We start from the raw sequence: 27,416 nt of genomic DNA on the forward strand, positions 1-27,416 counted from the left end.
AAAAAGCCTTTGACCGAATAGAGTGGGAGTACCTCTGTGAGGTATTGCGCAGGTTTAGGTTCGGGGGAGGGTTTATTGGATGGGTTAAGCTCCTTTACAGCGCCCCGGTGGCGAGTGTAGTGACGAACCGGTGAAGGTCGGAGTACTTTCAGCTGTACCGAGGGACGAGGCAGGGGTGCCCCCTGTCCCCCCTGTTATTTGCATTGGCGATCGAACCCTTGGCCATATCACTTAGGGAGTCTAAGAAATGGAGGGGGATAGTCCGCGGGGGAGAGGAGCATCGGGTATCGCTATATGCGGATGACCTGCTGCTATACGTGGCGGACCCAATGGAGGGGATGGTGGAGGTCATGCAGACTCTGAAGGAGTTTGGAGAGTTCTCGGGCTACAAGCTTAATGTAGGGAAGAGTGAGCTTTTTGTATTACAGGCAGGGGACCAGGAAAGAGGGATGGGGACCTACCGCTGAGGATGGCGGAGAGGAATTTTTGGTATCTGGGGATCCAGATAGCCAGAAGTTGGGGGGTCCTAAATAAACTGAATTTGACGAGGGTGGTGGAGCAAATGGAGGAGGATTTTACAAGATGGGCCATGCTCCCGCTCTCGCTGGCGGGTAGGGTGCAGTCGGTCAAAATGGTGGTCCTTCCGAGGTTTTTGTTCGTGTTTCAGTGCCTCCCCATCGTGATCACCAAGGGCTTTTTCAAGAGAGTAGGTAGGAGTATTATGGGGTATGTGTGGGCAAATAAGGAGAGGGTTCTTGGAACGCAATAGGGACCGAGGAGGTTTGCCAAACCTAGGGAGTTACTACTGGGCAGCAAACGTGGCGATGATCCGCAAGTGGGTCATGGAGGGAGAGGGGGTGGCATGGAAGAGGATGGAGATGGCGTCTTGTAAAGGAACGAGCCTGGGGGCGTTGGTAACGGCACCGCTGCCGCTCTCGCCGACAAAATACACCACAAGCCCGGTGGTGGCAGCAACACTAAGGATCTGGGGCCAGTGGAGAAGGCACAGGGGTGCAATGGGAGCATCGGTGTGGTCCCCGATCAGGGGTAACCATCGGTTTGTCCCGGGGAAGATGGAAGTTCCAAGGCTGGCATCGGGCGGGGATAAGAAGAATGGTGGACCTGTTCATTGACGGGACATTTGCGAGCCTGGGGGCACTGGAGGAGAAATTTGAGTTACCCCCGGGAAATGCATTTAGACATATGCAGGTGAGGGCTTTTGTGAGGCGACAGGTGAGGGAATTTCCGTTGCTCCCGGCACAAGAAGTTCAAGATAGGGTGATCTCGGGTGTATGGGTCGGGGAGGGCAAGGTGTCGGAAATATACCAAGAGATGAAAGAAGAGGGGGAAGTGCTAGTAGAAGAATTGAAAGGTAAATGGGAGGAGGAGCTGGGGGAGGAGATTGGGGAAGTGCTATGGGCTGATGCCCTGGGTAGGGTTAATACATCCTCCTTGTGTGCCAGGCTCAGTCTGATACAATTTAAGGTGGTCCACAGAGCGCATTTGACGAGGGCGAGGCTGAGTAGGTTCTTTGGGGTAGAGGATAGATGTGAAAGATGTTCAGGGAGCCCGGCGAACCATGTCCATATGTTTTGGTCATGCCCGGCATTGGAGGGGTTCTGGAGAGGAGTGGTGGGAGTAATATCCCAGGTGGTGAAAGTCCGGGTCAAGCCAAGCTGGGGACTAGCAATATTTGGAGTGGTGGATGAGCCGGGAGTGCAGGAGGCGAAAGAGGCCGGAATTCTGGCCTTTGCGTCCCTAGTAGCCCGGCGAAGGGTCTTGCTATTGTGGAAGGAGGCGAAGCCCCCTAGCCTGGAGGCCTGGATTAACGACATGGCGGGGTTCATAACATTGGAGAGAATTAAGTTTGCTTTGAGAGGGTCTGCACAGGGGTTTTACAGGCGGTGGCAACCGTTCCTAGAATATCTCGTGGAGCGTTAGAGGAAGGTCGTTCAGCAGCAGCAGCAACCCTGGGGGGGGGGGAACGAGAGATTGTTTGAGGGGATGGACGAGCGGGAGATGGCATGGAGGGTGGGGAGAAACGGTACGTGCGGCCAAGAGCCAGTGTATAAAGCTATGTAAATATACCATCTTGCCTTGTATATATCTTGCTCAGGGAGATTTTGCGTTATTTTGTTATGGGGGTTATTGTTTGTAAAGGGAAAAAATTGTGTTGTTAAAAAACCTTAATAAAAAATATTTTTTAAAAAAGAGGATGTGGTGGAAACAGGCACATTAGCAACATTTAAGAGGCATCTGGATGGGTCCATGAATAGGGAGGAAATTGAGGGATACGGACTGAGTAAGGGCAGAAGGTTTTCTTTTTAAAGTTAGAGCATCATGGTCAGCACAGGCTTGGAGGGCCGAAGGGCCTGTTCCTGTGCTGTACTTTTCCTGATACCTGTGGCTATTAGCAGCACATCAACCCAGACATCTGCAGTTAAATCGGCTATCCTCGGGAACAATTGCAATTGAATGCCGGACCAGACCTCTCGGCGCCTGCAGTGGCCGAAACAAAGGCAGGTGAACGACCACCCCCCGATCGTTATTGGACGTATCGAACCCAGTGATTGGGAACAAGTCCAATCACTTGGGACTCAGGGTCAAGGGCCGCCCCGAGAGGCGGGAAGCCCCTGGGCCCTATAAAGTGAGGGGCCAAGTTCAGATCTCTCTCTCTCTCCCTTCTTCACCTGCTCGCAGCCTTCGCAAGAACCTTCAGCAAAGAACCGTAAGTTTGACTCCAGCGATCGCTACCCGATAAAGACTCCGAGCCATCGACCCGTATCAACCTTTTTGAATCCCACGGGCCAGATCCGATTTGATAAGCCATTTGTTTCCCTGACCTGGTGGGCCCTTCCTAAAGTTAAGTATTGGCCAGTAGTGATAGGTTTCTATATAGATAGTAGGATTGTTGTGTAAGCATTAATTGTTGTATATAATAAATGACCGTTGATTTCAATCTTACTAAGCGGTGTGCTGACTTATTAATCATAACTCGAGCTTGAACCACGTGGCGGTATCAGAAAGATACCTGGCGACTCGTGAGCAAAGGTGACATAATCAGAGGTAATAAAACTAAGGCTAAAAAGAGCAACACACCTTGTCAAAGGCTTTCTGGAAATCCAGATATACCACATCCATTGGCTCCCCGTTATCTACTGCACTGGTAACGTCCTCAAAAAATTCCACTAAATTAGTTAGGCACGACCTGCCCTTTATGAACCCATGCTGCGTCTGCCCAATGGGACAATTTCCATCCAGATGCCTCGCTATTTCTTCCTTGATGATAGATTCCAGCATCTTCCCCACTACCGAAGTTAAGCTCACTGGCCGATAATTACCCGCTTTCTGACTTCCGGTTGCGGCGATGACCAGCTAAGCCGCTCGTTTCGGCACCTCTCGTTTCAACGGACTTTTGGGCTCTTATCGGGAGCCCCAACGGAAATTTTTGACGGTCAAACCCAGTGTGATGCGACAAAGGAAGGAGTCCCCCCAGGTGTGGATGGAAAGAAGCGATAGTAGTGGCCAGATTGCGGAGGATCCTCTGGAGCAGCGGCAGAGAAGAGAAGGGAGAAGCAAGATGGCAGCTGAGGGAGCCCAGATGGTATGGGGCCCGGAACAGCAGGAGTTCCTCCGACGATGTGTGGAGGAGCTCAAGAAGGAGGTGCTGGCGCTGATGTTGCTGGCGATTGAGGGATTGAAGGAGACGCAAAAGACCCAGGCGATGGAGCTCCGTGGAGTGAAGGCAAAGGCAGCCGAAAATGAAGATGAGATACAGGGCTTGGTGGTGAAGACGGAGACGCACGAGGCACTACATAAGAGGTGCATAGAAAGGCTGGAAGCCCTGGAAAATAGCTCGAGGAGGAAGAATCTAAGGATTTTGGGTCTCCCCGAAGGGACAGAGGGAGCTGATGTTGGGGCGTATGTGAGTACGACGCTCCATACTTTAATAGGAGCTGAGGCCCCGACAGGCCCCCTGGAAGTGGAGGGAGCATACCGGGTCCTCGTGAGAAGACCAAAGGCAGGGGAAACACCGCGAGCAATAGTGGTGAGGTTCCACCGCTACAAGGACAGGGAGATGGTCCTGAGATGGGCTAAGAAGACACGGAGTAGCAGGTGGGAGAACGCGGTGATCCGCGTGTATCAAGATTGGAGTGCGGAGGTGGCGAGAAGGAGGGCGAGTTTCAATCGGGCCAAGGCGGTGCTCCACAGGAAGAAAGTAAAATTTGGAATGCTGCAGCCGGCAAGACTGTGGGTTACACACCAGGGCAAACACCACTACTTCGAGACGGCAGAGGAGGAGTGGACATTTATTCAAGAAGAGAAGTTGGACTAGATTTGAGGAATTGATGTTTGGAAAGAAGTAGCGAGGTGGTGGCAAAGAAATGCAAAGAGGGGAGAGGGGGAGGGTTTATCTGTAAAAATGTTAGACGGGATAATTTTTCTCCCCCCCCCCCCCCACTGAGGGGGGGACACACACGAAGAAATGTGGCCGCCGGTGGGGACAGGGAAGGGGAGAGGGAGTTGCGCCACTAGGGGCGGGGCCGAGAGAGAAGCGCGTTTTTTTTTCCCGCGCTATGGAAATTGCGGCGGGAAAAGTGGGCGCAGGAAGGAAGGGGGCCGGCCTCACACGCAGGGAGGCCAAGGGTAAACGGGGGAAGCCGAGGTCAGCCAGAGTTTGCTGACACCCGGAAGCAATCAAGCTAGAAGGGAATCTAGCGGCGGGGGGTGGGGGGACTAACTGGGTTGCTGCTGCTGAGGGGAAGGGGGAGCGGATACGGGATGGGATGGTCGGGACGGGAGGGTGCTGTCTGGGGGACAAGCGGTTGCGTGGGACCCGGGTGAGGAGCTGGTTTAAAAAAGGGGATGGCTAGTCGACGATGGGGGGGAATTTGGTAATGGTGGGGGACTTCAACACGGTGCTGGACCCAGGGCTGGATCGGTCCAGATCTAGGACCGGGAGGAGGCCGGCAGCGGCCAAGGTGCTTAAGGGGTTTATGGAGCAGATGGGAGGAGTAGATCCCTGGAGATTTGCTAGACCGAGGAGTAAAGAGTTTTCCTGCTTCTCCCACGTCCATAAAGTATACTCCCGGATAGACTTTTTTGTCCTAGGAAGAGCGCTGATCCTGAAAATGGTAGGAACGGAATATTTGGCTATAGCCATTTCAGATCACGCCCCACATTGGGTGGATCTGGATCTAGGAGAGGAGAAGGAGCAGCGCCCACTTTGGAGATTAGACATGGGACTGTTGGCGGACGAGGGGGTATGTGGAAGGGTGAGGGGATGTATTGAAAGATACCTAGAGGTCAATGATGATGGAGCGGTCCAGGTGGGAGTAGTATGGGAGGCGCTGAAGGCGGTGGTTAGGGGCGGGCTGATTTCCATAAGAGCCCACAGGGGGAAACAAGAGGGTAAAGAAAGGGAGAGACTGATTGGGGAGATTCTGAGGGTGGATAGGCAATATGCGGAGGCCCCGGATGAAGGGCTATACAGGGAAAGACGGAGACTACAGACGGAGTTTGACCTGCTGACCACGGGTAAGGCGGAGACGCAGTGGAGGAAGGCACAGGGAATACAATACGAGTATGGGGAAAAGGCGAGCCGATTGCTGGCCCAACAACTTAGCAAGAGAGATCGGAGGAGTTAGGGACGGGGAGGGAAGAATGGAGCAGAGAGCGGGGAGGGTGAACGGGGTGTTTAAGTCATTTTATGAGAGGCTGTATAAGTCCCAACCCCCGGAGGGGAAAGAGGGAATGATACACTTCCTGGACCAGCTGGAGTTCCCGAGGGTTGAGGAGCAGGAGGTGGCAGGTTTGGGAGCGCAGATTGAGGTGGAGGAGGTGATTAAAGGAATTGGGAACGTGCAGGTAGGAAAGGCCCTGGGACCAGATGGGTTCCCGGTGGAATTTTACAGGAAATATGTGGACCTACTGGCCCCACTCCTGACGAGAACCTTCAATGAGGCTAAGGAAAGGGGGACACTACCCCCGATAATGTCGGAGGCTACGATATCGTTGATCCTGAAACGCGACGAAGACCCGCTGCAGTGCGGGTCATACAGACCCATCTCCCTCCTAAATGTAGATGCCAGGTTACTGGCCAAAGTGATGGCGACAAGGATAGAGGACTGTGTCCCAGGGGTGGTACATGACGACCAGACAGGGTTTGTTAAAGGGAGGCAATTGAATGCCAACATACGAAGGTTGCTGGGGGTGATGATGATGCCCCCACCGGAGGGGGAGGCGGAGATAGTGGTGGCGATGGATGCAGAGAAGGCATTTGATAGAGTGGAGTGGGACTACCTGTGGGAGGTACTGAAGAGATTTGGATTTGGAGAGGGGTTCATCAGATGGGTTCAGCTCCTGTACGGGGCCCCGGTGGCAAGCGCGGTTACAAACAAGCAACGATCCGACTATTTGCGATTACATAGGGGCACAAGACAGGGGTGCCCCCTGTCCCCGTTACTGTTCACGTTGGCAATCGAGCCATTGGCCATAGCGCTAAGGGGCTCTAAGAAGTGGAGGGGGGTGCTCAGAGGAGGAGAGGAACATCGGGTGTCATTATAGAACATAGAACATAGAACAATGCAGCGCAGTACAGGCCCTTCGGCCCACAATGTTGCACCGAAACAAAAACCATCTAACCTACACTATGCCATTATCATCCATATGTTTATCCAATAAACTTTTAAATGCCCTCAATGTTGGCGAGTTCACTACTGTAGCAGGTAGGGCATTCCACGGCCTCACTACTCTTTGCGTAAAGAACCTACCTCTGACCTCTGTCCTATATCTATTACCCCTCAGTTTAAAGTTATGTCCCCTCGTGCCAGCCATATCCATCCGCGGGAGAAGGCTCTCACTGTCCACCCTATCCAACCCCCTGATCATTTTGTATGCCTCTATTAAGTCTCCTCTTAACCTTCTTCTCTCCAACGAAAACAACCTCAAGTCCATCAGCCTTTCCTCATAAGATTTTCCCTCCATACCAGGCAACATCCTGGTAAATCTCCACTGCACCCGCTCCAAAGCCTCCACGTCCTTCCTATAATGCGGTGACCAGAACTGTACGCAATACTCCAAATGCGGCCGTACCAGAGTTCTGTACAGCTGCAACATGACCTCCCGACTCCGGAACTCAATCCCTCTACCAATAAAGGCCAACACTCCATAGGCCTTCTTCACAACCCTATCAACCTGGGTGGCAACTTTCAGGGATCTATGTACATGGACACATATGCGGATGATTTGCTGCTATATGTGGCGGACACAGTGGAGGGGATGCCAGAGATAATGCAGATACTCAGGGAGTTTGGAGAGTTCTCGGGATATAAATTGAATATGGGAAAGAGTGAACTTTTTGTGATGCACCCCGGGGAACAGGGCAGGGGGATAGACGATCTGCCGCTGAGGAGAGTAGCAAGGGATTTTCGATATCTAGGGATCCAGGTGGCCAGGAACTGGGGAACCTTGCATAAACTTAACTTGATGCGACTGGTATATATATATATATATACACCGGATAGCGATGAGGACTGTCAGAGGATACAGCAGGATTTAGATTGTCTGGAGACTTGGGCGGAGAGATGGCAGATGGAGTTTAATCCGGACAAATGTGAGGTAATGCATTTTGGAAGGGCTAATGCAGGTAGGGAATATACAGTGAATGGTAGAACCCTCAAGAGTATTGAAAGTCAAAGAGATCTAGGAGTACAGGTCCACAGGTCATTGAAAGGGGCAACACAGGTGGAGAAGGTAGTCAAGAAGGCATACGGCATGCTTGCCTTCATTGGCCGGGGCATTGAGTATAAGAATTGGCAAGTCATGTTGCAGCTGTATAGAACCTGAGTTAGGCCACACTTGGAGTACAGTGTTCAATTCTGGTCGCCACACTACCAGAAGGATGTGGAGGCTTTAGAGAGGGTGCAGAAGAGATTTACCAGAATGTTGCCTGGTATGGAGGGCATAAGCTATGAGGAGCGATTGAATAAACTCGGTTTGTTCTCACTGGAACGAAGGAGGTTGAGGGGCGACCTGCTAGAGGTATACAAAATTATGAGGGGCATAGACAGAGTGGATAGTCAGAAGCTTTTCCCCAGGGTAGAGGGGTCAATTACTAGGGGGCATAGGTTTAAGGTGAGAGGGGCAAGGTTTAGAGTAGATGTACGAGGCAAGTTTTTTACGCAGAGGGTAGTGGGTGCCTGGAACTCACTACCGGAGGAGGTAGTGGAAGCAGGGACGATAGGGACATTTAAGGGGCATCTTGACAAATATATGAATAGGATGGGAATAGAAGGATACGGACCCAGGAAGTGTAGAAGATTGTAGTTTAGTCGGGCAGTATGGTCGGCACGGGCTTGGAGGGCCGAAGGGCCTGTTCCTGTGCTGTACATTTCTTTGTTCTTTGTTCTTTGGTAGAGCAGATGGAGGAGGACTTTAAGAGGTGGGACATGGTGCCCCTGTCATTGGCGGGCAGGGTGCAGGCGGTTAAAATGGTGGTCCTCCCGAGGTTTCTTTTTGTGTTTCAGTGCCTCTCCATACTGATTACAAAGGCCTTTTTCAAGAAAGTGGACAGGAGTATTATGAGCTTTGTGTGGGCTGGAAAGACCCCGAGGGTAAAGAGGGGGTTCCTGCAGCGCAGTAGGGACAGAGGGGGACTGGCACTGCCGAGTCTGAGTGACTATTATTGGGCCGCCAACGTGTCTATGATATGTAAGTGGATCAGGGAAGAAGAAGGGGCGGCGTGGAAAAGGCTGGAGATGGCATCCTGTAAGGGAACAAGTTTAAAAGCACTGGCGACGGCGCCGTTACCGTTCCCCCCGAAAAAATACACCACAAACCCAGTAGTGGTGGCGACTTTGAAGATTTGGGGGCAGTGGAGACGACATAGGGGAGTGACGGGTGCCTCGGTGTGGTCCCTGATAAGGAACAATCACAGGTTTGTCCTGGGGAGGATAGATGGGGGATTCCAATCTTGGCAGCGAGCACGAATTGGGAAGTTGAAGGACTTGTTCTTGGACGGGACGTTCGCGAGTTTGGGAGCATTGGTAGAAAAGTACGGGTTGCCACCTGGGAATGCCTTCCGATATATGCAAGTGAGGGCATTTGCGAGGCAACAGGTGAGGGAATTTCTGCAGCTCCCAGCGCAAGGGGTACAGGATAGAGTGATTTCGGGGGCATGGGTTGGAGAAGGTAAAGTGTCCGAAATATACAGGGAAATGAGAGACGAAGGGGAGACGATGGTAGAGGAGCTGAAGGGTAAATGGGAGGAGGAGCTGGGGGAAGAGATTGAGGAGGGGCTGTGGGCAGATGCCCTAAGTAGGGTAAATTCCTCGTCCTCGTGTGCCAGGCTTAGCCTGATCCAATTCAAGGTTCTACACAGGGCGCATATGACAGGAGCAAGGCTGAGCAGATTTTTTGGAGTGGAGGATAGGTGCGGGAGGTGCGCGGGAAGCCCGGCGAACCACACCCACATGTTTTGGTCATGTCCAGTATTGCATGGGTTCTGGGTGGGTGTGGCAAGAGTGATCTCAAAGGTGGTGGGGGTCCGGGTCGAACCGAGCTGGGGGTTAGCTATATTTGGGGTTGCAGAAGAGCCGGGAGTGCAGGAGGTGAGAGAGGCCGATGTTTCGGCCTTTGCGTCCCTAGTAGCCCAGCGAAGGATTCTACTTATGTGGAAAGAAGCCAAACCCCCGGGCGTGGAGGCCTGGATAAACGACATGGCAGGGTTTATAAAATTGGAGCGAATAAAATACGCACTAAGAGGTTCGGCTCAAGGGTTCACCAGGCGGTGGCAACCGTTCCTTGACTATCTCGCAGAGCGATAAGGGAAAACAGGAAAGACAGCAGCAGCAACCCGGGGGGGAGGGGGGGGAGGCTGTATTCGGTGTTTGGGTTTTTTTTTCTCTCCATGCTAGTTGTTTCTATTTATTTTTTCAGTATTATTATTTCTTTTTTCTTGTTCTTTTTCTGCACTTGTTGTTAGTTTAATATATTGTTTAAATAACGATCAATGTACATTTTGTTACAAAGTTGTAAAAATGGAAAATTCTTTTTGATCGAAAATCTTTAATAAAATATATTTCAACAAAAAAAGTTACCCGCTTTCTGCCTACCTCCTTTTTTAAACAGTGGTGTCACGTTTGCTAATTTCCAATCCACCGGGACCAACCCAGAGTCTAGTGAATTTTGGTAAATTATCACTAGTTCATTTGCAATTTCCCTAGCCATCTCTTTTAGCACTTTGGGATGCATTCCATCAGGGCCAGGAGACTTGTCTACCTTTAGCCCCATTAGCTTGCCCATCACTACCTCCTTGGTGATAACAATCCTCTCAAGGTCCTCACCTGTCATAGCCTCATTTCCATCAGTCACTGGCATGTTATTTGTGTCTTCCACTGTGAAGACTGACCCAAAAAACCTGTTCAGTTCCTCAGCCATTTCCTCATCTCCCATTATTAAATCTCCCTTCTCATCCTCTAAAGGACCAATATTTACCTTAGCCACTCTTTTTTGTTTTATGTATTTGTAGAAACTTTTACTATCTGTTTTTATATTCTGAGCAAGTTTATTCTCATAATCTATCTTACTCTTCTGGAGAGCTTTTTTAGTAGCTTTCTGTTGCCCCCTAAAGATTTCCCAGTCCTCTAGTCTCCCACTGATCTTTGCTACTTTGTATGTTTTTTTCCTTCAATTTGATATTCTCCCTTATTTCCTTAGATATCCACGGTCGATTTTCCCTCTTTTTACCGTCCTTCCTTTTTGTTGGTATAAACCTTTGCTGAGCACTGTGAAAAATCACTTGGAAGGTTCTCCACTGTTCCTCAACTGTTTCACTATAAAGTCTTTGCTCCCAGTCTACCTTAGCTAGTTCTTCTCTCATCCGATTGTAATCTCCTTTGTTTAAGCACAAAACACTAGTGCTTGATTTTACCTTCTCACCCTCCATCTGTATTTTAAATTCCACCATATTGTGATCGCTCCTTCTGTGAGGATCCCTAACTATGAGATTCTGAATCAATCCTGTCTCATTACAAGGACCAGATCTAGGACTGCTTGTTCCCTCGTAGGTTCCATTACATACTGTTCTAGGAAACTATCGCGGATACATTCTATAAACTCCTCCTCAAGTCTGCCTTGACCGACCTTGTTAAACCAATCAACATATAGATTAAAATCCCCCATGATAATTGCTGTACCATTTCTACATGCATCTGTTATTTCTTTGTTTATTGCCTGCCCCACCATAATGTTACTATTTGGTGGCCTATAGTGACTTTTTCGCCTTACTATTCCTGATTTCCACCCAAATGGATTCAACCTTATCCTCCATAGCACCGATGTCATCCCTTACTGTTGCCCGGATGTCATCCTTAAATAACAGAGCTACACCACCTCCCTTACCATCCACTCTGTCCTTCCGAAAAGTTTGATACCCTCGGATATTTAACTCCCAGTCGTGACCATCCTTTAACCATGTTTCAGTAATGGCCACTAAATCATAGTCATTGACAATGATTTGCGCCATCAACTCATTTACCTTATTCCGAATACTACGAGAATTCAGGTAAACTACACTTATGTTGGCTTTTTTACCTCTGCTCTGAATCTTAACACCTCGATCAGTAACCTCTCCTAAGTTATATTTCCTCTTAACCTTACTCCTAATTTTCCTTGTCGTCGAACCCATATCTTCATGTAGCAACCTGCCGCGTCGCTTACCATTAATGTTTTCACTTCCCGTTTTATTCCTTTTAGTATTCCTGGTCCTATTCACTGAGCTCCCCTCAGTCACTGTACCTTGTACTGTCGCCCTTTTTGATTTTTGACTATGGCTTCTCTACCTTCCACTTTCCCCCTTACTGCCTTTTGTTTCTGTCCCTGATTTACTACCTTCCAACTTCCTGCATCGTATGATCAATACGTGAGCAGATGACACAAAGATTGGTGGTGAGGTACAGAATGAGGAGGAGAGGATTACAGGCCGATTTCGATGGGCTGGTCAGGTGGGCAGAACAGTGGCCAATGAAATTTAACTCTGAAAAGTGTGGCGTGATGCATTTTGGCAGGACTAAAAAGGCAAGGGGATACACCATGAAAGGTCGGATGCTCGGAAGTACAGAGGACCAGAGAGACTTGAGTGCATGTCCAAACGTAGATAAGGTGGATGAGCAGGTATATTGGGACTTCCAGCGGTGACTGTGAGCGGAGGGCGCGCACTGGGAGGCGCTTCGACCCGACTTGCAAAGCGTCTAATGGGCAGTGCTAGCCAGGGGGAAAAATAAAACTGAAGACCACAGGAAAAATGCAGCATCATAACATGTCAAAAACATGGGGGGGGGGGGGGTCAAATGCGCTCCTCAGAGAGGTTTTCTTGGATCGGCGGGAGACAAAATGGCAGGGGCGCCCCCCCCCCCCCCCCCCCCCCCAGGCGACAGCGTGGCCATCAGTTGAGGACATCAGTCGCATTGTGGCATCTGAATTGAACAAACGCCATTGGGACCTGGACGGAGAAATAATAAGGTCAGTGGACGAGTCCCTAATTCAAATCTTGAGCAAGTTGGAGGAGATAGATTAAAAAAATAGAAGCGTGGGGTGACACGGTCCAGAATATGGAGGATGCCCTCACCGACCACAGTGACTGTATCACCGTGTTGGAAAAAAGCCGGTCTTCGGTCCTGGCCGTTTAATAAGTTTCTAAAGAATAAAGTAAGTGACTTGGAGAATAGGTCTCAAAGACAAAACATCTGCCTCGTGGGTCTGCCAGAGGGGACGGTGGGCAACATCCCCACAGGATGGACAGCTGAAATGCTTTTTAAAATGGTGGGCGAGAAGGTGCTGAAATCTCCCTGGAGCTCGATTGGGCTCATCGCGCGCCACGACCAGAACCTCGTGCACAGGTATCCCTTCGAGCGATGATCTTGAGCTTCCATAACTTCGAAGTAAAGGATCAGATCCTGCGATGGGCCAGGGAGCACTACGATGTTTAATGGGGCGGTCACGCGATCTGGCTTTACCAGGCCTTAGCGCCGAATCATTGTAATTTCCGACTCATTTTGTTGAACCTTGCGTTGATTTTGGCCCCCCCTGAGCACCCACCCTTGAGACCTTATGTCTGATGACAAACTTTGGGAATGATTGTCTGCTGCTGTACATCATCATGTGTTGTCTACACATCATCAAACTCAACAAAACAGAGTCAATTTCTCCGTCGACACTGTCGGAAACCTAAAGGCCATCATTAGGGGGGAAAGTATCTCATATAAAGCACCCATTGTGAAAAAGGAGAGAGAGGAGCGCCAAAGGCCGTTGGACTACATCTTGCAGGTTGACCGCCAATATTTTGCTGCCCCAATGCCGGAATTACTGATGCACAGAAAAAACCTGCAACTGCAATTTGAATTGAATCAGACAGGCTTCATCAAAGGTGGACAGTTATCGGCCAATGTCAAACGTCCCTTGAACATTGTCCTATCGCTCACATCTGCTCGGGGCTCTCATCTGCTCGGGGCTCACATCTGCTCGGGGCTCACATCTGCTCGGTAACCTGAAGTTATCGTATCTTTGGATGCAAAAAAAGGCATTTGATAGGGTGGAGCGGATCTACCTTTTGAGATCTTTGGATAGATTCAGTTTTGGCCCCAAATTCTCCTCCTGGGTTTGTTTGATGTACAATTCCCCGAAAACAAACATCCTCCTCCGATCACTTTCCATTAGGAAGGGGCACGAGATAGGGCTGCCCCCTTTCTCCATTGCTCTTCGTAATGGCCATTGAACTTCTGGGAACTCTGAGAGAGTTGAGGTGGTCAGAGGGATGGAGGGGAATACACCGAGAGGGGGAAGAGCAACGGATCTCACGATAAGCAGATTACCTACCTTTATATCTCAATAGAAAATGTTATGAAGATACGAGATTTGGCACATTCTCAGCTTATAAATTAAACATCAGTAAAAGTGAGTTTTTGCCAGTGAACACAATGGCCAGCGGGGCTGAGCTTGATTTGCTGCCGTTTCTCCTCTCGCCCTCTAAGTTTCGATATTTGGGGATCTGCGTGGTCCCCGTAACAGCCTCCCCGAACAGGCGCCGGAATGTGGCGACTAGGGGCTTTTCACAGTAACTTCATTTGAAGCCTACTTGTGACAATAAGCGATTTTCATTTTCATTTTCATAATTGGGCCTTATTCCACAAACTGAACTTTTCAAGCCTCAGCAGCAAGATCAAAGTGGACTGAGAGATGGAATAATCCCCCCCTGACTCTAGCGGGCAGGATCCAAAATGTTAAGATGAACGTGCTACCAAGGGTTTCAAGGTATCCCCATTTTATAACCAAAGCATTTTTAAGCAACAAATTAATATAGGCATTTGTCTGGGCAGGTAAGAGTCCCAGAGTCCACAGCGCTGTGCTTCAGAGAGACAGAGGACTGGGAAGCTTGGCCCTCCCCAGTCTCCTTTTTTATTACTGGGCTGCCGATACGCAAAATATCCTCCAATGGCTGACTGATCTGAAATCAAACTGGAGAAGATTAGAGGCAGGGTCTTGTGACACAACCTCCTACCTACACACCACATTCACCGCACCGCTGCCCTTCCCTCTGGGAGGTCTTTCCTCAAACCCTGTGGTGATTTAATTCCTCAGGATTTGGAAGCTCTTTCGGCAGCACATCAATCTTCTCTCACTCGCGCTGATATGTGACAACCACCTATTTGTGCATTGGGGCTCAGATCCATCGTTCAGGTCCTGGATAACGGGAGGTCTGGTACACTTGGGACCATGATCTCATTGAATGGCGGAGCAGGCTCGAGGGGCCAGATGGCCTACTCCTGTTCCTAGTTCTTATGACAGCTTTATTCCTGGATGGAAGCTTTGTCAGCCTTGAAAAACTCTCAGGCAGATAACAATCTGGCTGGTCCCAAAACCTGTTTGTTTCTTTGAAATTTGGGGTTTTTCACGCAAGTATTTTTCATCGTTCCACCAGGACCCCCCCCTCCTCTTCCCTGCTGTAAAAGGTGCTGGTCTTGGCACAGCAGGGAAGAGGGTCAATTTCAAATGTGTCCGTCCTCATTCTATCCTCAGATTCTGCCCCTTTGAATGGAGTATATAAGGAATGGGTGGAGGAACTCGGCTCTGTGCTTACTGAGGAGGTTTGGAGGGAAGCCCTCTACAGGTTTTTTCATCCTGTGTCAGACCGAGTTTGAACTGAGTTCAAAGTGCTACATAGAACACATTGGACGAACACAGTAAGAAGTCTTACAATACCAGGTTAAGGTCCAACAGGTTTGTTTCAAATCACTAGCTTTTGGAGCACTGCTCCTTCCTCAGATGAATGAAGAGGTGGGTTCCAGAAACATATATAGAGACAAAGTCAAAGATGCAGTACGATACTTTGAATGCAAATCTTTGCAGGTAGTTAAGTCTTTACAGGCCCTAACGGAGTAACTGGAGGGAGGGATAATCACAGGTTAAAGAGGTGTGAATTGTCTCAAGCCAGGACAGTTGGTAGGATTTCGCAAGCCCAGGCCAGATGGTGGGGGGGGGTGAATCATAGAATTTACAGTACAGGAGGCCATTTGGCCCATTGAGTCTGCACCGGCTCTTGGAAAGAGCACCCTACCCAAGGTCAACACCTCCACTCTATCCCCACAACCCAGTAACCCCACCAAACACCAAGGGCAATTTTGGACACTAAGGGCAATTTATCATGGCCAATCCACCTAACCTGCACATCTTTGGACTGTGGGGGGAAACCGGAGCACCCGGAGGAAACCCACGCACACACGGGGAGAACATTCAGACTCAGAACAGACAGTGACCCAAGCCGGAATCGAACCTGGGACCCTGGAGCTGTGAAGCAATTGTGCTATCCACTATGCTACCTTGCTGCCCCAAATGTAATGCGACATGAATCCACATCAATTACACGTGAGAACACCACCCACCAGGTACGCGGTACATACTCGTGCAACTCGGCCAACGTTGTCTACCTCATGCGCTGCAGGAAACGATGTCCCAAAGCGTGGTACATTGGCGAGACATGCAGACGCTGCGACAACGAATAAACGGACATCGCGCGACAATCGCCAGGCAGGAATGTCGGGGAACACTTCAGCAGTCCAGTGCATTCAGACTCTGATCTCCGGGCAAGTGTTCTCCAAGGCGGCCTTCAGGACACGCGACAACGCAGAATCGCCGAGCAGAAACTTATAGCCAGGTTCCGCACACGTGAGTACGGCCTCAACCGGGACCTTGGATTCATGTTGCATTACATTCACCCCCCCATCATCTGGCCTGGGCTTGCGAAATCCACCAACTGTCCGGGCTTGAGACAATTCACACCTCTTTAACCCTCTCGCCAGTTGCACCGTTTGGACCTGTAAAGACTTAATTACCTGCAAAGACTCGCATTCAAAGTATCGTCTTGCATCATTGACTTTGTCTATATATGTGTTTCTGGAACCCACCTCTTCATTCACCTGAAGAAGGAGCAGTGCTCCGAAAGCTAGTGATTTGAAACAAACCTGTTGGACTTTAACCTGGTGTTGTCAGACTTCTTACTGTGCCCACCCCAGTCCAACGCCAGCATCTCCACATCATGGTACACATTGGACGAAGGCAAGGATGAGTTGATTCTTTCAAGACGTGGAGAACAAGTGTGACCGCTTGGAGGCCGCCTTGGAAAACGCTTACCCAGCGGCTAACCACACATGTTTTGCTCTTGTCCTCAGCTTGCTGGATACTGGGCTTCCTTTTTTAATACAATATCCAAGATTTTGCAGACAACCTTAGAGCTCCCCGCCTTTCTACTTGGTAGAGGGCAGACGTTCTTGCCTTCGCCTCCTTAATAACCAGGAGGCACATATTGCTCAACTGGAGATCCCCCTCCCACCCGGGGCATCGGCCAGGATGGAGACTTGATATTGGTCTTACATCTGGATAAAGTCAAGTACATCATCAGAGGCTCGGTGGGGAAGTTCTACCAGAGATGGCAACCATTCATTTCTCTCTTTAAGGACCTGGACTCGTTGGGGAGAGGGGGGGGGGGGGGGGGGGGGGGAGTAGAGGACAAGTATATTACACTATATATTTGATAATTCAATAAACTGTTTATTCAGAAAAAGAAGAGCAGGGGAGTTCTCTCTCGAGAATCCTGGGCAATGTTAATCCCTTGACCAATACAAACAAAATGAGATATCTGCTCTGCTATCTCCTCGCTGTTTATGGGCGAGGAAAATGGCGGCTGCATCTCCCCGTATTAAAAAATGAAATTGTATGGGAAACACTGATTGTGACAACTATTATATAGATGCAGATTCATTCTTTAAAAATGAGTTTTCACCAGCATTATAAAGCTTGTGTCACAGCATATTTAGTTATGATTTTTATTGACATGGGTTTGCACGGTGTCACAGTGGTCAGCACTGCTACCTCACAGCGGCAGGGACCCGGGTTCAATTCCAGCCTTGGCTCACTTTGTGTGGAGTTTGCACGTTTTGCCCAAGGTTTCCTTCGGGTGCTCCGGGTTACTCCTACACTTCAAAGATGTGCACGTCAAGCTAAATTGCCGCAAAGTGTCTAAAGGTGGGGTTACGGGAATAGGGCAGCAACTGGGCCTGGGTAGGGTGCTCTTTCAGAGGGTCAGTGACGACTCGATGGGCCGAATGGCCTCCTTCTGCACTGTAGGGATTCTATAATTCGCAAGAATTCTTGCCTCTTCATTGAATATATTTGACTGTGATTGTCACACATGTTAATTGTCAATCAGCAGGCAATACAAACCTTCTGACCAAACTTCCTTTCCATCCACAGACACACCCACGACAATCCCAGGGGCCCCCACTTCATCCTGCAAGACAGAAAACACAAAATCAGCTTTCAGAGAGAAAATGCCCACTGGAATTTGTAGCTATAAGAAGTGGCAAGATTGGTGCCACTAATAATCAACTAATATGAAAATTAAAGTTCATTTTGTCACTTAAACCCCTTACCCAGGAACTCCCATAAATTAATAATTCAGATGCAAAGATGTTTAAATGAAAGTCTCAAAAATGTATATTTCACAGAACAAGGTGAATAAAATGGCATCATGGCAAAAGCTGGCTGGTCTTGAAGCACCAAGTTATATGAGCCATGGGACCCCGGATTGGATGTCAAACTGGTTCCTTTCATCCAAGAAGTCAACTGGGTGTTATCCAGGTCCCGTAGTAACTCTCTCCTCTTCAATCAATGGGTCACATATTCAAGTCGTTCTCCAGAGATTTGAACACAGTTGATGTGTTGGGTGCTCTGGATCCGTGGAACACATACAGGCCACCAACGCTTATAATAGTGCAACACTATTTTATTAAGTTAGAAACTGTTGAGCATACTTGCACTGTGGGTTAACACGATGTTAGATTAAACTAAAGACCTATGCCTGTCCGAACCACTCTACGCACTCAGCACATGGTGAGGACCTGTGCTGTAAGCTGTAAGCTCTGTCCTTGTAGGAGGCTGCATCCCGAATGAGCGGGAACTCTGATGCCCCCTGTCTATATAGTGAGTGTGCTCTAACTGGTGATTGGCTGCGGTGTTGTGTGTGTTGATTGGTCTTGCTGTGTGTCCATCAGTGTGTGTGTCTGCACCATGATATACTGGTGTATATTACGACATCCCCCCTTTTATAAAAGAATGTATGTGTGTGGCAATAAATAATGTTTGTTGAGAATGTTCCTAAATACTTGTGGGGTGCGAAGACATATTTACAGGACTACGTACATGAGAACTAAGCTATTTACATGGGAAGGTGCCTGGTGCAGAGAAGCAGTATGCAACAAGAATAACCAGATCAACACTATATACAAACCAGGGAAGTGATCAAACAAAGCAACAAAATAATTCAGAGAGTCTATAAGTCCGCAAAGTTCATAAATTAAGTCTCTGAGGTGGGCGACGAATTCTGGTTGACCGTAAGAGTGGCACACCACTCATCGTCTGGATCGATGCTGTATACAAATAGAGGCTGGATTCTTTGCTTCGGGGACACCTTGTTTTTTGTAACGATGCCAATTCGAAAAGGTGTCAATATCGGGTAGCAGGTCCGAATCGGACTCGGTGACCGTGGGTTGAATGGCCCGGACATTCCTGAGAGTCTGGCTGGAGCGATACGAATTGGCAGGCCGAGCTGATCTGCATAAAGCAGCATAGTGTCCAAGTTTGCCACATCTCAGGCATTGTTGGGATTTGGTAGGGCATTGCCGCTTTAAGTGGGCAGAGCCACAGTTGCCGCACGTTGTAGCGTCAGGACGTTCGCTGCGCCACCGCCGTCCCTTCGTTCAGTGCGGACAAGCGCGGGAGTCCGCGAAAATCACGCGAAATGGCCGCCCTCATCCAGGCTGAGGCCCTGGAGTTGCTCGATTGCTTGGACCCATTCTGCCTCGTGGGGACCATTTCAGCTGCTTGGATGTGGGAATACCGACTAGTGGCGTGTTCGTGTAGCACGCAGGTCTCGATGGTGGTCGCTAGGGTGAGCTGCTGTACCTTGAGGAGCTGCTGGCGTAGGGGGTCCGACTGAACACCGGAAACGATCTGGTCGCGTATCATGGAGTCGGAGGTGGGACAGTGAAAACAGCGCGAGAGGTGAGTGAGCCGGGACAGTGAAAACAGCGCGAGAGGTGAGAGAGCCGGGACATTGAAAACAGCACGGGAGCTGAGTGAGCCGGGACAGTGAAAACAGCGCGAGGGGTGAGAGAGCCGGGACATTAAAAACAGCGCGAGAGGTGAGAGAGCCGGGACATTGAAAACAGAGCGGGAGCTGAGTGAGCCGGGACAGTGAAAACAGCGCGGGAGCTGAGTGAGCCGGGACATTGAAAACAGCGCGAGAGGTGAGTGAGCCGGGACATTGAAAACAGCGCGGGAGCTGAGTGAGCCGGGACATTGAAAACAGCGCGGGAGCTGAGTGAGCCGGGACAGTGAAAACAGCGCGGGAGCTGAGTGAGCCGGGACATTGAAAAAAGCGCGGGAGGAGAGAGAGCCGGGAGATTTAAAAAGCGCGGGAGATTTAAAAAGCGAGTCAGAGCGGAGATTTTAAAAGATCGCGGCCTAGTTTCGGGAGCCATTTGGAGGAGGAGCAGCAGTCTCTGTCAGGGAGAGAACCTGAGAACATCTAAGACACTCAGAGGGTAAGAAGGTAAGTAAGTGATTTTTACTCATTTTTACTTTTATACCTTTTTCAAATTGTGTGTGTCGGGGGGAAACTGAAGTGACATCACAGAAAAGCTGTGGCCTGAGTGGCTGGTTGGGAATCTACACTAAATTAAAAAAATTAAGCATTGGTAACTAATTAAACATAATTACTTAATTATAATTTAGAGGGGTATCTAAGCCAGAGATCGGAGAGTACTATATTTAGATTTCGCATTTATATTAGAAATCTAGTGCTAGGAAACAGATAGTTAACAGTAACTTTGAAAATTTAAAAAAAATATATTTAAAAAAATGTTTTTTTTTTAATTTTAATCAATTGACGCAATGTCAGTTAGAGGGGTGCAGTGCGGACGTCCGGGTGCGGCGATGACCAGCTGAGTCGCACGTTTCGGCAGCTCCCTGTGAAACGGACTTTTGGGCTCTTGATAGGAGCCCCAACGGCAATTTTAACGGCTGAAAACACCGTGCGGTAAACCAGAAGGGTGTTCCCCCTGGACACGGATGGAAAAAGGAGAGGAAAGTGGCCGGATTGCAGCGGATCCTTTGGAACAACGGCAAGGAAGGCAAGCAGAAACCAAGATGGCGTCGGAAGGTGGCAGTTTCATATGGGGCCCTGAACAACAAGAGTTTTTGAAACGCTGCGTGGAGGAGATAAAAAAGGAAATGAAGAAAGAGTTGTTGGCCCCGATATTACAGGCGATTGAAGGGCTGAAAGAGGAACAAAAGACCCAGGAGCAGGAGCTTCGGGTCGTGAAGGCGAAAGCAGCAGAGAATGAAAACGACATACAGGGCCTGGTGGTGAAGTCGGAGATACAGGAGGCACACCAGAAACGATCTGTGGAGAGGTTGGAGGCACTGGAAAATAACGCAAGGAGGAACAACTTGAGGATTCTTGGCCTTCCTGAAGGTGTGGAGGGGGCGGACGTCGGGGCATATGTGAGCACGATGCTGCACTCGTTAATGGGAGTGGAGGCCCCGACGGGTCCGTTGGAGGTGGAGGGAGCATACCGAGTTATGGTGCGAGGACCGAGAGCAGGAGAAGCTCCCAGAGCCATAGTGGTGAGATTTCTCCGTTTTAAGGATAGAGAAATGGTCCTTAGATGGGCGAAGAAAACTCGGTGTAGTAAATGGGAGAACGCGGTGATCCGCGTCTATCAAGATTGGAGTGCGGAGGTGGCGAGAAGGAGGGCGAGCTTTAATCGGGCCAAAGCGGTACTTCACAAAAAAAAGATAAAGTTTGGAATGCTGCAACCGGCAAGACTGTGGGTCACATATCAAGGGAGGCACCACTACTTTGAGACGGCGGATGAAGCGTGGACTTTTATTGTAGAAGAAAAATTGGAATGATTGGACTACGAAAATGAACGTTTGGACAAAGTGGTGGGACGAGTGGGGGGGGGGGGCGAAGAGGGATTGTATGATTAATCCTGCGGTATGGTAACTTTTCTTTCTCCCACAGGTGGTGATGGGGGGAGGTGGGGAGGGAGAGGAGATGGGGCGTTGGCCATGGGAGGCGGGGCCGAGGGCGGGCTTGGTTCCCGCGCTATGATAATTATGGCGGGAATAGAGAAGCAGGAAGGAGGGGGCACCGCACGGGGCGAGCCGTGATCACGGGGGGAAGCCGAGGTCAGCCAGAGTTTGCTGACTTCTGGGAGCAACATGGGGGGAGTAATTACGCTAGCGGGGGGTCTAGCGGGGGGGGGGGAGGGGGGAATTACTGGGTTGCTGCTGCTGGGGAAAGGGGGGAGTGGGTGCGGGAAAGGATGGGTGGGGGGGCACCGTCTGGGAGAAATACAGCCGCGTGGGAACTGGGCGAGAAGCTGGAAAAAGATGATGGCTAACCGGCAAGGGGGGGGGGTGGGAAGCCCCCCAACTCGGCTGATCACGTGGAACGTGAGGGGGCTTAACGGGCCGATAAAGAGGGCACGAGTACTCGCACACCTTAAGAAACTTAAAGCAGATGTGGTCATGTTACAGGAAACGCACCTGAAACTGATCGATCAGGTTAGGTTGCGCAAAGGATGGGTAGGGCAGGTGTTCCATTCGGGGCTGGATGCGAAAAACAGGGGGGTGGCTATATTGGTGGGGAAGCGGGTAATGTTCGAGGCAAAGACTATAGTGGCGGATAACGGGGGCAGATACGTGATGGTGAGTGGCAAATTACAGGGAGAGATGGTGGTGTTGGTAAACGTGTATGCCCCGAATTGGGACGATGCCAATTTTATGAGGCGAATGCTAGGACGCATCCCAGACCTAGAGACCGGAAAGCTGATAATGGGGGGAGACTTTAACACGGTGTTGGAACCAAGGCTGGATAGGTCGAAGTCCAGGACTGGTAGGAGGCCGGCAGCAGCCAAGGTGCTTAAGGATTTTATGGAGCAGATGGGAGGGGTGGACCCGTGGAGATTCAGTAGACCTAGGAGTAAGGAGTTCTCGTTTTTCTCCTATGTCCATAAAGTCTATTCACGCATAGACTTTTTTGTGTTGGGTAGGGCGTTGATCCCGAGGGTGAGGGGAACGGAATATACGGCTATAGCCATTTCGGATCATGCCCCACACTGGGTAGACTTGGAGATAGGGGAGGAAACAAGAGGGCGTCCACCCTGGAGAATGGATATGGGACTAATGGCGGATGAGGGGGTGTGCTTAAGGGTGAGGGGATGCATTGAAAAGTACTTGGAACTCAATGACAATGGGGAGGTTCAGGTGGGAGTGGTCTGGGAGGCGTTGAAGGCGGTGGTTAGGGGGGAGCTGATATCAATAAGGACACATAAAGGGAAGCAGGAGAGTAAGGAACGGGAGCGGTTGTTGCAAGAACTTTTGAGGGTGGACAGACAGTATGCGGAAGCACCGGAGGAGGGACTGTATAGGGAAAGGCAAAGGCTGCATGTGGAATTTGACTTGCTGACCACAGGCACTGCAGAGGCACAATGGAGGAAGGCGCAGGGTGTACAGTATGAATATGGAGAGAAGGCGAGCAGATTGCTGGCACACCAATTGAGGAAAAGGGGAGCAGCGAGGGAAATAGGGGGGGTGAGAGACGAAGATGGAGAGACGGAGCGGGGAGCGGAGAGAGTGAATGAAGTGTTTAAGACATTTTATAAAAAATTGTATGAAGCTCAACCCCCGGATGGGAGGGAGAGAATGATGGAGTTTTTGGATCGGCTGGAAATTCCCAAGGTGGAAGAGCAGGAAAGGATGGGATTGGGAGCACAGATCACGGTAGAAGAAGTGGTGAAAGGAATTAGGAACATGCAGACGGGAAAGGCCCCGGGACCGGACGGATTCCCAGTTGAATTTTACAGAAAATATTTGGACTTGCTCGCCCCGCTACTGACGAGGACCTTCAACGAGGCAAAGGAAAGGGGACAACTGCCCCCGACTATGTCAGAAGCAACGATATCGCTTCTTTTAAAGAAGGAAAAGGATCCGCTACAATGCGGGTCCTACAGACCAATCTCCCTCCTCAATGTAGATGCCAAGGTCTTGGCCAAGGTAATGGCAATGAGAATAGAGGAATGTGTCCCGGGGGTGGTTCATGAGGACCAAACTGGGTTTGTGAAGGGGAGACAGCTGAACACGAACATACGGAGGTTGTTAGGCGTAATGATGATGGCCCCACCAGAGGGTGAAACGGAGATAGTAGTGGCGATGGATGCCGAGAAAGCATTTGATAGAGTGGAGTGGGATTATCTGTGGGAGGTGTTGAGGAGATTTGGGTTCGGAGAGGGGTATGTTAGATGGGTGCAGCTGTTGTATAGGGCCCCAGTGGCGAGTGTGGTCACGAATGGACGGGGATCGGCATATTTTCGGCTCCACAGAGGGACAAGGCAGGGATGTCCTCTGTCCCCATTACTGTTTGCACTGGCGATTGAGCCCCTGGCGATAGCGCTGAGAGGTTCCAAGGGATGGAGGGGAATACTTAGGGGAGGAGAAGAACACCGGGTATCTTTATATGCAGATGATCTGCTACTATATGTGGCGGATCCAGCGGAGGGGATGCCAGAAATAATGCGGATACTTGGGGAGTTTGGGGATTTTTCAGGGTATAAATTGAACATGGGAAAGAGTGAGCTGTTTGTGGTACATCCAGGGGAGCAGAGTAGAGAAATAGAAGACCTACCGTTGAGGAAGGTAACAAGAGACTTTCGTTACCTGGGGATCCAGATAGCTAAGAATTGGGGCACATTGCACAGGCTAAATTTGACGCGGTTGGTGGAACAGATGGAGGAAGATTTCAAGAGATGGGACATGGTAGCATTGTCAATGGCAGGGAGGGTGCAGGCAGTTAAGATGGTGGTCCTCCCGAGATTTCTTTTTGTGTTTCAGTGTCTCCCGGTGGTGATCACGAAGGCTTTTTTCAAAAGGATAGAAAAGAGTATTATGGGTTTTGTTTGGGCCGGGAAGACTCCGAGAGTGAGGAAGGGATTCTTACAGCGTAGTAGGGATAGGGGGGGGCTGGCACTACCGAGCCTAAGTGAGTATTATTGGGCCGCTAATATTTCAATGGTGAGTAAGTGGATGGGAGAGGAGGAAGGAGCGGCGTGGAAGAGATTAGAGAGGGCGTCCTGTAGGGGGACCAGCCTGCAGGCTATGGTGACAGCCCCATTGCCGTTCTCACCAAGGAACTATACCACGAGTCCGGTGGTGGTAGCTACACTGAAGATTTGGGGACAGTGGAGACGACATAGGGGAAAGACCGGAGCACTGGGGGGGTCCCCGATAAGAAACAACCATAGGTTTGCCCCGGGGGGAATGGATGGGGGATATGGAATGTGGCAAAGAGCAGGTATAACGCAATTGAAAGATCTATTTGTGGATGGGAAGTTTGCGAGTCTGGGAGCGCTGACCGAGAAATATGGGTTGCCCCAAGGGAATGCATTCAGGTACATGCAATTGAGGGCTTTTGCGAGGCAGCAGGTGAGGGAATTCCCGCAGCTCCCGACACAAGAGGTGCAGGACAGAGTCATCTCAAAGAAATGGGTGGGGGACGGTAAGGTGTCGGATATATATAGGGAAATGAGAGACGAAGGGGAGACTATGATGGACGAACTAAAAGGGAAATGGGAAGAAGAGCTAGGGGAGGAGATTGAGGAGGGGATGTGGGCAGATGCCCTAAACAGGGTAAACTCGTCGTCCTCGTGCGCCAGGCTAAGCCTGATTCAGTTTAAGGTATTACACAGGGCACATATGACTGGAACACGGCTCAGTAAATTTTTTGGGGTGGAGGATAGGTGTGCGAGGTGCTCGAGAAGCCCAGCGAATCATACCCATATGTTTTGGTCATGCCCGGCACTACAGGGGTTTTGGATGGGGGTGACAAAGGTGCTTTCGAAAGTAGTAGGAGTCCGGGTCGAACCAAGCTGGGGGTTGGCTATATTTGGGGTTGCACAAGAGCCGGGAGTGCAGGAGGCGAAAGAGGCCGATGTTTTGGCCTTTGCGTCCCTAGTAGCCCGGCGCAGAATATTGCTAATGTGGAAAGAAGCCAAGCCCCCGGGGGTGGAGACCTGGATAAATGATATGGCGGGGTTCATAAAGTTAGAGCGGATTAAGTTCGTCCTAAGGGGGTCGGCTCAAGGGTTTACAAGGCGGTGGCAACCGTTCGTCGAATATCTTGCGGAAAGATAGATAGGGGAGAACAAAGAAGGCAGCAGCAGCAGCCCAGAACTTGGGGGGTGGGGGGTGGGGGGGGGTGGCCTGAGACAAGGCAGTTGCCAATTAGGGCTAGTTTTTATTTTTGTTATTTAATATTTATTTATTTGTTGTTGTTTTCTTTTGTTCTTGTTTAAATAAAAAAGGTCATTATTATCTGTATTGTTATAATGTTGTGTAAAGGATGCACAATGTACTGTGTTGGTTGACCAAAAATTTTCAATAAAATATTATTTAAAAAAAAAAGAGGGGTGCAGTGCTCTGATTGTGAGATGTGGCAGGTCCAGGAGGCTTCCAGCGTCCCGGATGGTTTCATCTGCAGAAAGTGCACCCAACTGGAGCTCCTCACAGACCTCATGGTTCGGTTAGAGCAGCAATTGGATGCACTTAGGAGCATGCAGGTGGCGGAAAGCGTCATAGATCGCAGTTATGTAAATGTGGTCACACCCAAGGTGCAGGCAGAGAAATGGGTGACCACCAGAAAGGGCAGGCAGTCAGTGCAGGAATTCCCTGTGGTTGTCCCCCTCTCAAACAGGTATACCCCTTTGGATACTGTCAGGGGGGATAGCCTATCAGGGGAAAACAGCAGCAGCCAGAGCAGTGGCACCACGGCTGGCTCTGATGTTCAGAAGGGAGGGTCAAAGCGCAGAAGAGCAATAGCAATAGGGGACTCTATAGTCAGGGGCTCAGATAGGCGCTTCTGTGGACGTGAAAGAGACTCCTGGATGGTATGTTGCCTCCCTGGTGCCAGGGTCCAGGATGTCTCCGAACGGGTAGAGGGCATCCTGAAGGGGGAGGGCAAACAGGCAGAGGTCGTTGTACATATTGGTAGTAACGACATAGGCAGGAAGGGGCATGAGGTCCTGCAGCAGGAGTTCAGGGAGCTAGGCAGAAAGTTAAAAGACAGGACCTCTAGGGTTGTAATCTCGGGATTACTCCCTGTGCCACGTGCCAGTGAGGCTAGAAATAGGAAGATAGAGCAGCTAAACACGTGGCTAAACAGCTGGTGTAGGAGGGAAGGTTTCCGTTATCTGGACCACTGGGAGCTCTTCCGGGGCAGGTGTGACCTATATAAGAAGGACGAGTTGCATCTAAACCGGAGAGGCATAAATATCCTGGCCGCGAGGTTTGCTAGTGTCACACGGGAGGGTTTAAACTAGTATGGCAGGGGGGTGGGCACGGGAGCAATAGGTCAGAAGGTGAGAGCATTGAGGGAGAACTAGGGAATAGGGACAGTGGGGCTCTGAGGCAGAGCAGACTGGGAGAAGTTGCTGAACACAGCGGGTCTGGTGGCCTGAAGTGCATATGTTTTAATGCAAGAAGTATTACGGGTAAGGCAGATGAACTTAGAGCTTGGATTAGTACTTGGAACTATGATGTTGTTGCCATTACAGAGACCTGGTTGAGGGAAGGGCAGGATTGGCAGCTAAACGTTCCAGGATTTAGATGTTTCAGGCGGGATAGAGGGGGATGTAAAAGGGGAGGCGGAGTTGCGCTACTGGTTTGGGAGAATATCACAGCTGTACTGCGGGAGGACACCTCAGAGGGCAGTGAGGCTATATGGGTAGAGATCAGGAATAAGA

The 27,416-nt window shown here is 50.0% G+C and overlaps 1 protein-coding gene across 1 annotated transcript in view; it reads right to left on the minus strand.

Moving 5' to 3' along the window:
* lactb (lactamase, beta) overlaps positions 1-18,165 on the minus strand; it is a 285,002-nt gene extending 266,837 nt beyond the window's left edge. Inside the window, 2 exon segments of the mRNA XM_072492605.1 lie at positions 17,776-17,842; positions 18,112-18,165. Of these exon segments, the coding sequence (XP_072348706.1) occupies positions 17,776-17,842; positions 18,112-18,165 (121 nt within the window).
* Between the last annotated feature and the right edge of the window lie 9,251 nt (positions 18,166-27,416).

Source organism: Scyliorhinus torazame, chromosome 30 (genome assembly GCF_047496885.1).
Source record: "Scyliorhinus torazame isolate Kashiwa2021f chromosome 30, sScyTor2.1, whole genome shotgun sequence".
Taxonomy (NCBI): Eukaryota; Metazoa; Chordata; class Chondrichthyes; order Carcharhiniformes; family Scyliorhinidae; genus Scyliorhinus; species Scyliorhinus torazame.